This window comes from Rhinopithecus roxellana, chromosome 15, assembly GCF_007565055.1.
Source record: "Rhinopithecus roxellana isolate Shanxi Qingling chromosome 15, ASM756505v1, whole genome shotgun sequence".
NCBI classification, from domain to species: domain Eukaryota; kingdom Metazoa; phylum Chordata; class Mammalia; order Primates; family Cercopithecidae; genus Rhinopithecus; species Rhinopithecus roxellana.
In genome coordinates this window covers 6265148-6278362 of record NC_044563.1, presented here as the reverse complement: position 1 = coordinate 6278362, position 13215 = coordinate 6265148, and the positions used below count along the sequence as shown (strand labels likewise).

Genomic DNA, 13215 nt, shown 5'->3' with positions numbered 1-13215 from the left:
AGAGGTTGCAGTGAGGCAAGATTGGGCCACTGCACTCCTGCCTGGGCAACAGAGCGAGACTCTGTCTCAAAAACAAACAAATGAAGTTGCTATGAGCGTTTGAGTGCAAGTCTTGGTGTGGAATCTGTTTTCATTTGTTCTGGAAAAATTCCCCAGGAGAGTTGCTGGGTGGTCTAACGCACGCATCTTCACGCTGGCTGTCGCAGACTGCATTCCCAGCAGCAGTGCACGCGCATTCCCATTGCTCTATCTGCTCGCCAACATTTGGGACTGTCAGTTCTTTCAAGTTTTAGCCATCACTGTGGGTGTGTAGGGTATCGCAATGAGGCTTTGATTCTTATTTCTTTAATGACTAATTATATGACACACATGAAAAGATTCTTACTGGCCATGTGTTTCTCTTAAGTGTCCAAATCTTCCATCCATTTATAAAGCAGGCTGAGGCCGGGTGTGGTGGCTCATGCCTGTTTTCCCAGCACTTTGGGAGGCCAAGGCGGGCGGATCACCTGAGGTTAGAAGTTGGAGACCAGCCTGACCAACACAAAAAAAACCCGTCTCCGCGGTGGCTCAAGCCTGTAATCCCAGCACTTTGGGAGGCCGAGACGGGCGGATCATGAGGTCAGGAGATCGAGACCATCCTGGCTAACATGGTGAAACCCCGTCTCTACTAAAAAATACAAAAAACTAGCCGGGCGAGGTGGCGGGCGCCTGTAGTCCCCGCTACTCGGGAGACTGAGGCAGGAGAATGGCGTGAACCCAGGAGGCGGAGCTTGCAGTGAGCTGAAATCCGGCCACTGCACTCCAGCCTGGGCGACAGAGCGAGACTCCACCTTAAAAAAAAAAAAAAAGAAACCCCGTCTCTACTAAAAATACATAAACAAAATTAGCCAGGTGTGGTGGTGCATGCCTGTAATCCCAGCTACTCGGGAGGCTGAGGCAGGAGAGTCATTTGAACCTAAGAGGCAGAGGCTGTGGTGAGCTGAGATCATGCCACTGAACTCCAGCCTGGGCAACAAGAGTGAAACTCCATCTCGAAATAATAATAATAATAATAATAATAATAATGCAGGCTGTTTGGTTTCTGGCTGAGTTATGAGTTCTTTATATATCCTAAATATGAGTCCTTTATTAAATATACATTTGTAGTATTTTCTCCCAGTCTGTGGCTTGCCTTTTCATTTGCTCCATGATATCATTCAAAGAGTTTTTCATTTTGATGAAGTCCAACTGTGATGATATATATGCGTGTTTTTGTAGATGGTCCCTGTCTCATAACTCCCACAGCCCTTACTACAGTAAACAGAATCTCTCTCTCTGACCTTCTGCCGTCCTTTCACCTGCCCAAAGCTAGACTCTGATCTGACTGTGGGTCGTCAGACTCTTATTCCAGAGAGGGTCCTGTCTCATACCCTGGGATAAGGAATGCTGTGCAAAGAGGCCCAAAGAACCTGGTCAGGCCTTGCTGGGTTTAGATCACATCTTTTTTTGTCCAATCACATTTCAACACGATTGTCCATGTTTCAATCATGCCTATCCAATGACATTTCCATAAAATGCCCAAGAAGACAGGGTTTGGGGAGTTTCTAGAGAACCGCAGGTGGAGGCTGACAGGAAGGTGAACAAGAATGAGTTCCCCAACCCACCAGCAGGGACAGAAGCTCCTGTGCTCGGAATCCTTTCAGACCTCACCCCACCTATGTGTTTCTTCGCCCTTAAAATACCCTTTGTTAGCTAAGCATGGTGGCGGAACGTCTGTAGTCCCAGCTACTTGGAAGGCTGAGGCAAGAGGATCACTTGAGTCCAGAAGTTGGAGACAGCCTGGGCAACACAGTGAGACCGTCTTTAAAAAAATATAAACACCGGTAAACTTACACGTTTCCCTGAGTTCTGTCAGACGCTCTAGCAAATTAATTGAACCCAAGGAGGGGAATGTGGGAACCCCAATATATGGCTGGTTGGTCAGAAATTCCAGAGGCCTGGACTTGCAACTGGTGTCAGAATTGGAGGGCAGTCTTCAGGTCTCAGCACTCAACCTGTGGGGTCTGATTCTCTCCCCAGGTAGACAGTGTCGTAATGGAATTGGAGGACACCCATCTGGTATCCACTCCAGAACGGATTGCTTGTTTGTGAGGGGAGAACCGCCCCCCAACTTTAGTCTTCTGCGGTGATGATTGTTGCTGATGAAAGGAATGGGAAAAAGCACTTTGGTTTTTATGTTTCCTGCTCACAGCAACTTACTCTATTTTTTCCTCTTTTATGGCTAGTGCTTTATGTAACCCAAGAAATCTGTGCTTAAGTCAGTAAGCTTTTTTCTTTTTTTTTTTTTTTTTGAGGCACAGTCTCGCTCTGTCGCCCAGGCTGGAGTGCAGTGGTGCAACCTCCGCTCACTGCAAGCTCCGCCTCCCGAGTTCACGCCATTCTACTGCCTCAGCCTCCTGAGCAGCTGGGACTACAGGCGCCCACCACCTCGCCCGGCTAATTTTTTGTATTTTCAGTAGAGACGGGTTTTCACTGTGTTAGCCAGGATGGTCTCGATCTCCTGACCTTGTGATCTGCCTGCCTCAGCCTCCCGAAGTGCTGGGATTACAGGCGTGAGCCACTGTGCCCGGCCTAGGTCACTAAGCTTTTCTCTTGTGTTTTCTCACAGAAACTTAATAGTTTTAGCCTTCACATTTAGGTCTATTATCTGTTTCAAGTTGACTGCTGTTTATGGCACGGAATCAGGTTCAGTTTTTTCTCCATATGACTCTTCAAATGTTCTTGCATCGTTTTTTGAAAATTAATCCTTTCCCTCTTAAATTACCTTGGCCTTTCTGTTGAGTACCAGGTGATTATATACATATGGATCTATTTCTGGGCACTATATTCTGTTCCATCTGATTTGTCTTGTTTTGTTTTTCAGATGGGGTCTTGCTCTGTTGTCCAGGCTGGAGTGCAGTGGCGCGATCTCGGCTCACTGCAACCTCTGCCTCCCGGGTTCAAGCAATTCTCCTGCCTGTCTCCCGAGTAGCTGGGATTACAGGCGTGTGCCACCACACGCTAATTTTTTATTTGTAGTAGAGACGGCGTTTCTCCATGTTGGTCAGGCTGGTCTTGAACTCCCAACCTCAGGTGATCCACCTGCCTTGGCCTCCCAATGTGCTGGGACTATAGGCATGAGCCACTGCACCTGGCTGGCTGTGGGTTTTTCATACATGCCTTTATCTGGCTGAGGAATATCCCCTCTAGTCCTAGTTTGCTGAGATTTTTTTAAATCACATTGGATCTTGTCAAATTCTTTTTCCTGTGGTTCCTGAAATAAATCATATGGTTTTTTCACCTTCATTCTGTTAATATGAAGAATTATATGAACTGATTTTTTCAAATACAAACCAGTCTTACATTCCAGGGATAAATGCCACTTGGCTATAATATATTATCCTTTTACATATATTAATGGATTTAATTTTTGCCAATGTTTTGATGGGGATTTTGTGTAATATTTCTTCTTATGTAATATAAACATTTAAGCTACAAAGCCGTAAGTTTCTAAATACTGCTTTATGTATATCCCACAAATACTGATATGCTATGTTTTCATTATAATTCAGTTTAAAATATTTTCTCATTTTCTTTTTAATTTCTTTGACCCAGGGTTTATTTAGAAGTGTACTGTTTAATTTCCAAATAATTGAGAATTTTCTAGATATCTTTTGTTGTTGATTTCCACTTAAATTTCACTGAGAACATATCTGGTTATTACTTCATTCTCTTTGAATTTATCAAGACCTGTTTGATGGCCCAGCATATGGTTTTTTTTTTTTTTTTTTTTTTTTTTTTTTTTTTGAGACGGAGTCTGGCTCTGTCGCCCGGGCTGGAGTGCAGTGGCCGGATCTCAGCTCACTGCAAGCTCCGCCTCCCGGGTTTACGCCATTCTCCTGCCTCAGCCTCCGGAGTAGCTGGGACTACAGGCGCCCGCCACCTCGCCCGGCTAGTTTTTTTTTTGTATTTTTAGTAGAGACGGGGTTTCACCGTGTTAGCCAGGATGGTCTCGATCTCCTGACCTCGTGATCCGCCCGTCTCGGCCTCCCAAAGTGCTGGGATTACAGGCTTGAGCCACCGCGCCCGGCCTCATATGGTCTATCTTAAGGAATATTCCATATTCATTTGAAAATAATGTGCACCCTGCAGTTGCTGGTGGGTTTAATGAACGTGCATGAGGCCAGGCTGGCAGGGAGAGTTGTCAGGCCCTCTCTCTCCTTCTGCGTGTGTTCTTCCTTGTTCTAATCACAGAAGAGGAGTGGTGAGATCTCCTACGTTTTTTGTTTTGTTTTTGTTTTTGAGATAGAGTTTTGCTCTTATTGCCCAGGTTGGAGTGCAATGGCGCCATCTCGGCTCACTGCAAACTCCGCTTCCCGAGTTCAAGTGATTCTCCTGCCTCAGCCTCCCTAAGTAGCTGGGATTACAGGCATTTGCCACCATGCCCAGCTAATTTTTGTATTTTTAGTAGAGACAGGGTTTCACCATGTTGGTCAGGCTGGTCTGGAACTCCTGACCTCAAGTGATCCACCCGCCTCGGCCTCCCAGAGTGCTGGGATTACAGGCATGAGCCACCACACCCGGCCGAGATCTCCAACTTTAATCATGAATCTGCCATTTTCTTCTCTCACTTTTGTCAGTTTTAACATCATGTCTTTTGAAGCAAGACAAGGATTTTTAATGTCCTCTGGATGTACTGATGCCTTTATTATCACAAAATGCCCTTGTCTCTAGTAGTATTCCTTGTTATGAAGTATGCTTTGTCTTACAGTATCATTTGACCATGACTCAAATCTGCTTTAAAAATCCAATGTTCCTTTCTTTTACCTAACATCATCTTTGCATTACCAAACCTTCTGCCTAGAAGTAGAAATCATTCTAGTATAAAACTGAGGAGGACAAAATGAACTAGTCCCATCCCTGCCCCAAAGGAAGGCAGCTCACTAGACTCTGTAGACATTTGTGTTGTCCCCCACCCCAAGACAACTCACCAACATTCATTCACTATGGAACAACAGAAAGGTTTGTCTGATGGTTAAAAATACTTTCTATTTCTATGTCAATGACAGTTCTTTTTTTTTGAGACAGAATCTTGCTCTGTCACCCAGGCTGGAGTGCAGTGGCATGATTTCAGCTCACTGAAGCCTCCACCTCCTGGGTTCAAGCATTCTCCTGCCTCAGCCTCCTGAGTAGGCGGGATTACAGATGCCCGCCACCACGCATGCTAATTTTTGTATTTTTAGTAGAGATGGGGTTTCTCCACGTTGGCCAGGATGGTCTCGAACTCCTGACCTCAGGTGATCTGCCCACCTCAGCCTCCCAAAGTGCTGGGATTACAGGGGTGAGCCACTGCACCCAGCTGACAATTCTTAAGGTTAAAAGTAAATGACAGCCTAGCTTGGTTACAAACATGCCTGTGAAAAACAGGAGGTCTAATCCAGTAATTACCAGCTTCCAACCTAAAGTCGGGCACTACAGGCTGGAGAATGAAGTGGTACCCGAGAAATAAAACCTTCCACAGCACAGGCAAGAGCCACCCACTCTTCTTCACTTACTGTCCCCTGTGTCAGAAGGGACTGAGGTCACAGCTGGACTTCCAGGGTGCAGATGCCTACATTCCCCATCAGGATTGCAGGACTACCTGGCCCTTCTCTGAAGCCAGGGAGGCAAGGTCTGCTGGCCTGGAAGTGAGGGCAACCTCCAAAGGCAACCACGGCATCAGTGACAGCGGCTTCTCCCCTGGCTTCCTGGGCTGAGCCACACTGTCCTGATGCCACCAGGTCACCACATTCGGGTACTTGGGGAGACAGAGAACCCTCTGTAAGGAATGGTCATTTGCTGCCAAGCATTCACAAATACTATAGCATTTTTACCTGGGAGTAGGAAGGAAAAAAAAAACACGCTGCTAAAACATACCATGTACCCAAATTCAATAGATGAAATCTTGGCTTGTACAATGGACCAAAGTCCCCAGAGGAAATGAGATGCAAGGGCAAACCTGGAATGACAAAAGCAAGAAACACATATGAGACATACAGTATCAGTTACAGGACTGATGAAATGATTTCATGCCAGATGGACATTTTAACTTGTGTGGATGCAAACCTAGTTAGTGTTGGCAAATCATGGGTCTATATTCCATGGGACTAACTAAGAAAAATGGGAATACCACTCCCACACCCTTCCTTCATCTGCTAGTGACAGGTGCACTGGTGAGTGTGAACACACACAGCTGGCCTGGCCATGGCACGTGTAAATGCCACTTGGCCATAATATATTCACAGGATGAATATATTCACATTCACAGGGTGCAGGTGAAGGCCTGGGTGGCTATGCTGGCAGAAAAGAAAGCAAGCCTGCTACAAGGCAGGGTGCACAGCATCAGCAACCGAGAGGCAGCCCTTTGCTGGAGGTGGGATGAAGCTCTCACTCCTTGAGCAAGAGACTTCTAAATCCCATCCTTGTCCCATCCCCTCCTGTCACACAGAAGTGAAAAGAGCAGATGAGAGAGCGTGAGCCACGTCACCATCTCTAGGTTGTACCAAGCCCCCAAGTCACTGCGAATCCAAGTTCCTCCTCAAACGATACCCTGAGGGTTCATCTACATGAAGATTAAAGCTCAAATTTAGGAGTGCCTGCTCTAGTATCCTCCAACCCTACTCTCTGTTCATCCTGTGGTCCTCGGCCCACTAGAGTCCCTTGTGCTACCCTTTCTGTCTGGGTTCTCCTCCATCTACCTTTATCTATTTCCACCAGTTCAAGAAACAGAAAGAGATAATGTATGCTGTGGTGGGGCCCTGGCAGGTAGGCAGATGTGACATCACACTTAGTGTGGGGGATGAGCACTCTGGAGGCCATGAGGAGATGACTGTGGTAAGTGCAGTGGAAAGATGAGGTGGGCCACAGTGACTTCAACAGCCATTTTACCAAATAATGTCACAGGAGACCCCAAATAATAGGAACAACCCACAGGCCTCTTGACTAAAGAGATGGACAAATAGTGGTCTAGACCTTTGCAGAATCTGGAAGTTTCAGGGCCCTGCTTTGAAAACTTGAAAAAACAGTAAAAAGCAAGACTTAAAACGGATAAACATGAGTTTAGTCATTTTCTAGGAGAAACTTAAGAGTCAAACACAGCAAACGGTGCCCACCACTCCACAAGCATCAATGACCAGTTTGCATGGCCAGGTGCAGTGGCCCACGTCTGTAATCCTAGCACTTTGGGAGGCCGAGGCAGGAGAACCACTTGAGCCCAGGAGTTCATGACCAGCCTGGGCAATAGAGCAAGACCCCATCTCTACAAAAAAATACAAAAATTAAGCCAGGCACGGTGGTACGTGCCTGTAGTCCCAGTTACTTGGGAGGTTGAGGCAAGAGGCTCGCTAAGAGTTAGAGGCTGCAGTGAGCCATGATCGCATTGCTGCACTCCAATCTGGGTGACAGAGCAAGACCCCATCTCAAAAAAGAAGAAAAAAAATGCTGTAGGCCCTGGGTGGCAGCAACCCCGTATGGCTGGGTTGTTGTGTCTGGATGACAGTTCAGAATGCCACAAAGTGTCCTGACCCTTCTTGGACACGGGGCCTCTTCTTGTGATATGGTTTGGCTCTGTCTCCCCACCCAAATCTCATCTTTAATTGTAATCCCCATGTGTGGAGGGAGGACCTGGTAGGAGGTAACTGGATCATGGGGGTGGTTTCCCCCACGCTGTCCTCACAATAGTGAGGGAGTTCTCATGAGATCTGATGGTTTTAAAAGTGTTTGGTAGTTCAACCTTCTTCTCTGTCTCTGCCCCTCTCTCTCCTGGTGCCATGTAAGAAGTGCCTTGCTTCCCTTTGCCTTCTGCTATGATTTTAAGTTTCCTGAGGCCTTCCTGGCCATGCACAACTGTGAGTTAATTAAACCTCCTTTCTTTATAAATTACTCAGTCTCAGGTAGTATCTTTGTAGCCATGTGAGAACAGACTAATATACTCTGCCTGCTGTATGCTCAGATCTGAAAGCTCTGCATAGTCTCAGCCACAATGGAGAAGTAGCAGATTCTATTTTTGACAAAGGGCAAGTCCTAAAGATGTACGATTAAAAAGAAGCTCCTAGGTCAGGCGCGGTGGCTCACACCTGTAATCCCAGCATGGGAGGCCGAGGTGGGTGGATCACCAGAGGTCAGGAGTTCAAGACCAGCCCGGCCAACGTGGCAAAAACCCCATCTCTACTAAAAAATACAAAAATTAGCTGGACATGGTGGCAGGCACCTATACTCCCAGCTACTTGGGAGGCTAAGACAGGAGAACTGCTTGAACCTGGGAGGCAGAGGTTGCAGTGAGCCAAAATTGCGCCACTGCACTCCAGCCTAGGTGACAGAGCAAGACTCTGTCTCAAAAAAGAAAAAAAAGAAACAAAAACAAAAAAAGCAGCTCTAAAATACTCATAATTGCAAGTAAGCATCCCAAATATAGTCCATAAAGAGGAACACTGTCTTTACAAATCAAAAAAGGAAAAACGTTACCTATTGACTTCAAGCAACATTTCTTCTTCTATAATGGATTTTTCTTCAGTACTGAGGTTTTCAAAGTCATTTTGGAATGCAGGCAAGTAACTGGAAATAAAATGGAGCTTAAAAGAAAGTAACCGTGTTAGGATCAATGATGGTTAAAACAGACAATGTCAATAGCTGTCACGAAGCATATGCATCTACTGTGACACACTGGGAGACACACACTCGACATGATGTTCAGCATCTCTGACATCCTGGGGCTGCCACCAGTAAGCCAACCTTTGCTAGGTTTTCAGCTGCTCTCTCTCCCCAGGATTTCTAGTGGAGATACAGTGTCTAGGCTCTTCAGCACACTTTTTCCATTTAGAGTAGCACTTAAAACTGGAGACCATTATTTTGGAGGCAGGCTTGGTGCACCCTCCCAGTCCTATTCAACTTCAGCACCGCTACCAAGGCTTCAGTGCTGGGCTGAGGAATGGGAGAGAAAGATTCCAGGAGGAAACTCCCATGAGAACTGATTCTCCACACAATCTCCAGCCTCCTACCATCATTCAGGATAGGAAAGGGAACTATTAAAACCAAAGACATAGGCCGGGCGCGGTGGCTCAAGCCTGTAATCCCAGCACTTTGGGAGGCCGAGACGGGCGGATCACGAGGTCAGGAGATCGAGACCATCCTGGCGAACACGGTGAAACCCCGTCTCTACTAAAAAAATACAAAAAAAAAAACTAGCCGGGCGAGGTGGCGGGCACCTGTAATCCCAGCCACTTGGGAGGCTGAGGCAGGAGAATGGCGTGAACCCGGGAGGCAGAGCTTGCAGTGAGCTGAGATGCAGCCACTGCACTCCAGCCTGGGCGACAGAGCGAGACTCCGTCTCAAAAAAAAAAAAAAAAAAAAAAAAAAAAAAAAAAAAAAAAAAAAAACCAAAGACATTTCCTTCCATTATTAAACCCTGGTGCCCGAAAGATTACTTCTCTCTCCACAGTGTGAAATGAATAGAAAAAGGTCAGTGATCGCCAAAAAGATGGCCAGAAAGCGGAATCAAGGCTGGGTTTTTCAGAAAACACTAGAAGGAACTACAAAGGATGCTAAAGCTCCTCTCTGAATACAAGTATCTCTGACACAGAGATTTTTAATAAGCTGGACTAAAAGGTCAAGTTTGTGTCTACATTTAACAGAAACAAAATAACATTTTTTAACATAAACCATATTTTAAAAGGTTATCTTTTTTTTTTTTTTTTGAGACGGAGTCTCGCTCTGTGGCCCAGGCTGGAGTGCAGTGGCCGGATCTCAGCTCACTGCAAGCTCCGCCTCTTGGGTTTACGCCATTCTCCTGGCTCAGCCTCCCGAGTAGCTGGGACTACAGGCGCCCACCACCTCGCCCGGCTAGTTTTTTGTATTTTTTAGTAGAGACGGGGTTTCACCGGCTTAGCTAGGATGGTCTCGATCTCCTGACCTTGTGATCCGCCCGTCTCGGCCTCCCAAAGTGCTGGGATTACAGGCTTGAGCCACCACGCCCGGCCTTAAAAGGTTATCTTTAAAAATGAAGATGTAGGCCAGGGGTGGTAGCTCACGATTGTAATCCCAGCAGTTTGGGAGGCTGAGGCAGGAAGATCACTTGAGCCCAGGAGTTTGAGACCAGCCTGGGCAACTTGGTGAAACTCCATCTCTACAAAAAATACAAACAATTAGCTGGGCGTGGTGGCATGCGCCTGTGGTCCCACCTACTTGGGAGGCTGAGGCAAGAGGATCACCTGAGTGCAGGAGGTCAAGGGTACAGGGAGCCATGATTGCACTACTGCGATCTGTACTCCAGTCTGGGAAACAGAGTGAGACCCTGTCTCAAAAAATAAAAAAGAAGATGCAATTCTAACTGCATGAAATTGATGTACTTTTCCTATCAAGTATACAAAAACTCATCTCCTACCTGCTGTTTCTTGGTGGGATACTTCCGGATGTTTGCTCTGAAAAAAGGGTACTTTTCATAGCTATAATCATACATCCACTCACAGAAGTGATTTCCAATGTCAAATCCCCTGAAATAAGAGATAAGACAGTGCACAGAATGAGGCAAACCGTATGCCTGGAGACTCCCTGACTGCAGAAGAAAGAAAGGCTGAGTTCTGAGCATGCCACTCCTATTGCCATCTGGACTTGCTGAGGGAGCAGGACTGTAACTGCTTTAATGACAGAGACAGCCAACAGATGGTTGTCAGCATCACAGCTGACTAAAGCTATACAGGCGCACCTGAACCACAACTCCAGAACAATGTGTCTCCTCAACCAGGATTTATGAGAAGAAAATAATCTCTGAAGCCAAAAGAAAATGCCAAAGTCTAGCTGAATGGCATGGCTGTCCCCAACTAGCGCTGTCTGCTAGGAACAAGGAGGGCTGTGCCGCTTCACCACAACCATCACGGGCCACTGGATGAGAAGCCACTGATTCCAGGTGAAGCAGCTTGCAACTCAGGGTGGCATTTTGACTTATTTTCTCTAATAACTGTTAATTAAGCATATCATAATGATAAAACAATATTGAGATGGAAACACTGGACTGTAACATATTACCTGTAATTGTAACTGCTGTATTCGAAGTCAATGAGCATCAGTTTCTGTTTTTCAGAATTCTCTTGGCCTTCCAGCAACAAGATATTACCTGCAAAAGGTTTGGATAACATGGCTTATGTTTTACAATAGAAGGTTCAAGTCCTTGAACAGCAGAGCCGAGAGAATGGATCTGATCCCTTAGGGAATCCTAAGTGAATGTGGCTTTTGGTCTGTGGACATTGCCAGGGCCTAGACAGAGGGTAGAAGTGCTCACGGGAGGCCTACCCCTGTGCACGGAGGCTCCTGACCCACCTGGCCATAAGAACCCCTGCTCACAGCCCTAGTCCCCGCCGGACCCCCAGGCTCACTATGGAACAAAGCCTGGTCTCTTGCTCTGCTGTCAGAAGAGTACTTCCCAAATGTTCTGTATGGTGGCATGCAGGAGCTCGGGCTAGCCAACCACCACCCTCAGCAGCCCTGGGACTTGGTTTGCTGTCTGCAGGCCAGCTGGTTGCAGCACCCCAGCTGGGAAGCTGTGGGAGTGCCTTCCAGTAAGAAAGACAAGGAAGAGCTCAGCCGCCACAGGGGATCCCCTGCTTTGTTCTTGCCTGCTTTTCCTTCCCAACAAGACCACAGGCAGCATTCCTACACCACTATTTCCTTTAGTGTTGGATTCTGGGTCAGGAGTTGGTCGGCCATCAGCCTGGCTCTGCAGGCCTACATTCCTGATATCCCCACACTAGACATGACGTTCAGCATCTCCGACATCCTGGGGCTGGCACCAGTGAGCCAACCTTTGCTAGGGTTTCAGCTGCTCTCTCTCCCCAGGATTTCTAGTGGAGGTATAGTGTCTAGGTTCTTCAGCATACTTTTTCCATTTAGGGTAGCAATTACAACATAAACTGGAGACCAGAAAACATGTATTGGCTCACACTTGTAATCACAGCACTTTGGGAGGTGGAGGTGGGAGGATCACTGGAGTCCAGGAGTTTAAGACCAGTGTGGAAAACACAGAGAGACTCCATCTCCATGAATTATTAGCCAGGCATAGTAGTGTGTGCCTGTGATCCCAACTACTCGGGAGGCCAAGGTAGAAGGATCACTTAATCCCAAGAGGCTAAGGCTACATGGAGCCTTGATTGCGCTACTGCACACCAGCCTGGGTGACACAGTAACAGTCTCAAAAACAAAAAAAAGGCAAATGGGAGGCAGACACCCAAAGTAGCAGAACAAAATTAACGTACAACTGTTACCTCTTCGATCCCTCCTACACTTTGCCATCATCAACGCAGCTGATCTCCTCCAGTCCCCTCTCTCTAGTGATGTCTGTGCCATTTATCACCCCCTCACCACCAGAAGGGCAAGGATAATACACAAAGTTGTAGCTGTAATGTCTATACCCTCCTTGACTTGAGTTAGCCAGCTACAAGCAGCTAATTAGTAAAAGGTAATTTGGCTCAAATGAATGGCTTACGGTTGAAGGGTCTTCATGAGAGACCGTTCTCAGGATTAAAAGCAAACTGCTGAGCCTGGCAAAGAAGGGCTCAAGGTGTGACCTGAACTACTGTGACTGGGGGAGGCAAGGTCAAGGCAGAGCAAGGCCATGTCAGCAGCACCAGTGGGAGCTGCATAGTGGGGGGCCTCTGGTGAGACTATTCAATGTGCAATGGCGTGGGATGAAGTTTTGTTACAGTAAGGAACATAGCACTATCATGTTTTCAAAGCAGAGAAGCCCGAAGTAATTAATAGCACAGTGCACTGATACTAGGAGAGAAAGTGTTAGGATTACACGTGTTGCAATAAGCAACACTATGCTATGTGATGCAGAAGGGAAGGGCCCAGGACTGAATGGGGCAGGCAGTGGATCTTGTTCTTTTATTGCTTTTTCAGGTTAAAAAAAATCATATATGTTTACCACAAGGAGTTAAACACTGAAAAAGTAACATGTGACTTAGAAAGTTTAAGTTCTGTATCCCAATTCCCAAGTTTAGTGAATATTCTTTCGGATTTCTTCCATGTAATATATATATATATATATATATATATATTTTTTTTTTTTTTTTTTTTTACAGGATCTTGCTCTGTCATCCAGGCTACAGTGCATAGTATACTATAGCCTTGAAATCCCAGGCTCAAGCCATCCTCCGGCCTCAGCTTACC

At 46.4% G+C, this 13215-nt stretch overlaps 1 protein-coding gene across 4 annotated transcripts in view; it reads right to left on the bottom strand.

The window, feature by feature from the left end:
- The window catches only part of CHKA (choline kinase alpha), a 73623-nt gene that overhangs the window by 2483 nt on the left and 57925 nt on the right, over positions 1 to 13215 (bottom strand). For 3 of the 4 annotated variants that reach the window (XM_030917343.1, XM_030917341.1, XM_030917342.1), the window contains 4 exons: positions 11077 to 11164; positions 10436 to 10544; positions 8521 to 8627; positions 5935 to 6016 (listed from right to left, as the gene is read on the bottom strand). In XM_030917343.1, coding sequence (XP_030773203.1) covers positions 5935 to 6016; positions 8521 to 8627; positions 10436 to 10544; positions 11077 to 11164 — 386 coding nt within the window. The remainder of the gene's footprint in view (positions 1 to 5934; positions 6017 to 8520; positions 8628 to 10435; positions 10545 to 11076; positions 11165 to 13215) is intronic. The other variant, XR_004053479.1, reaches the window with a different exon arrangement.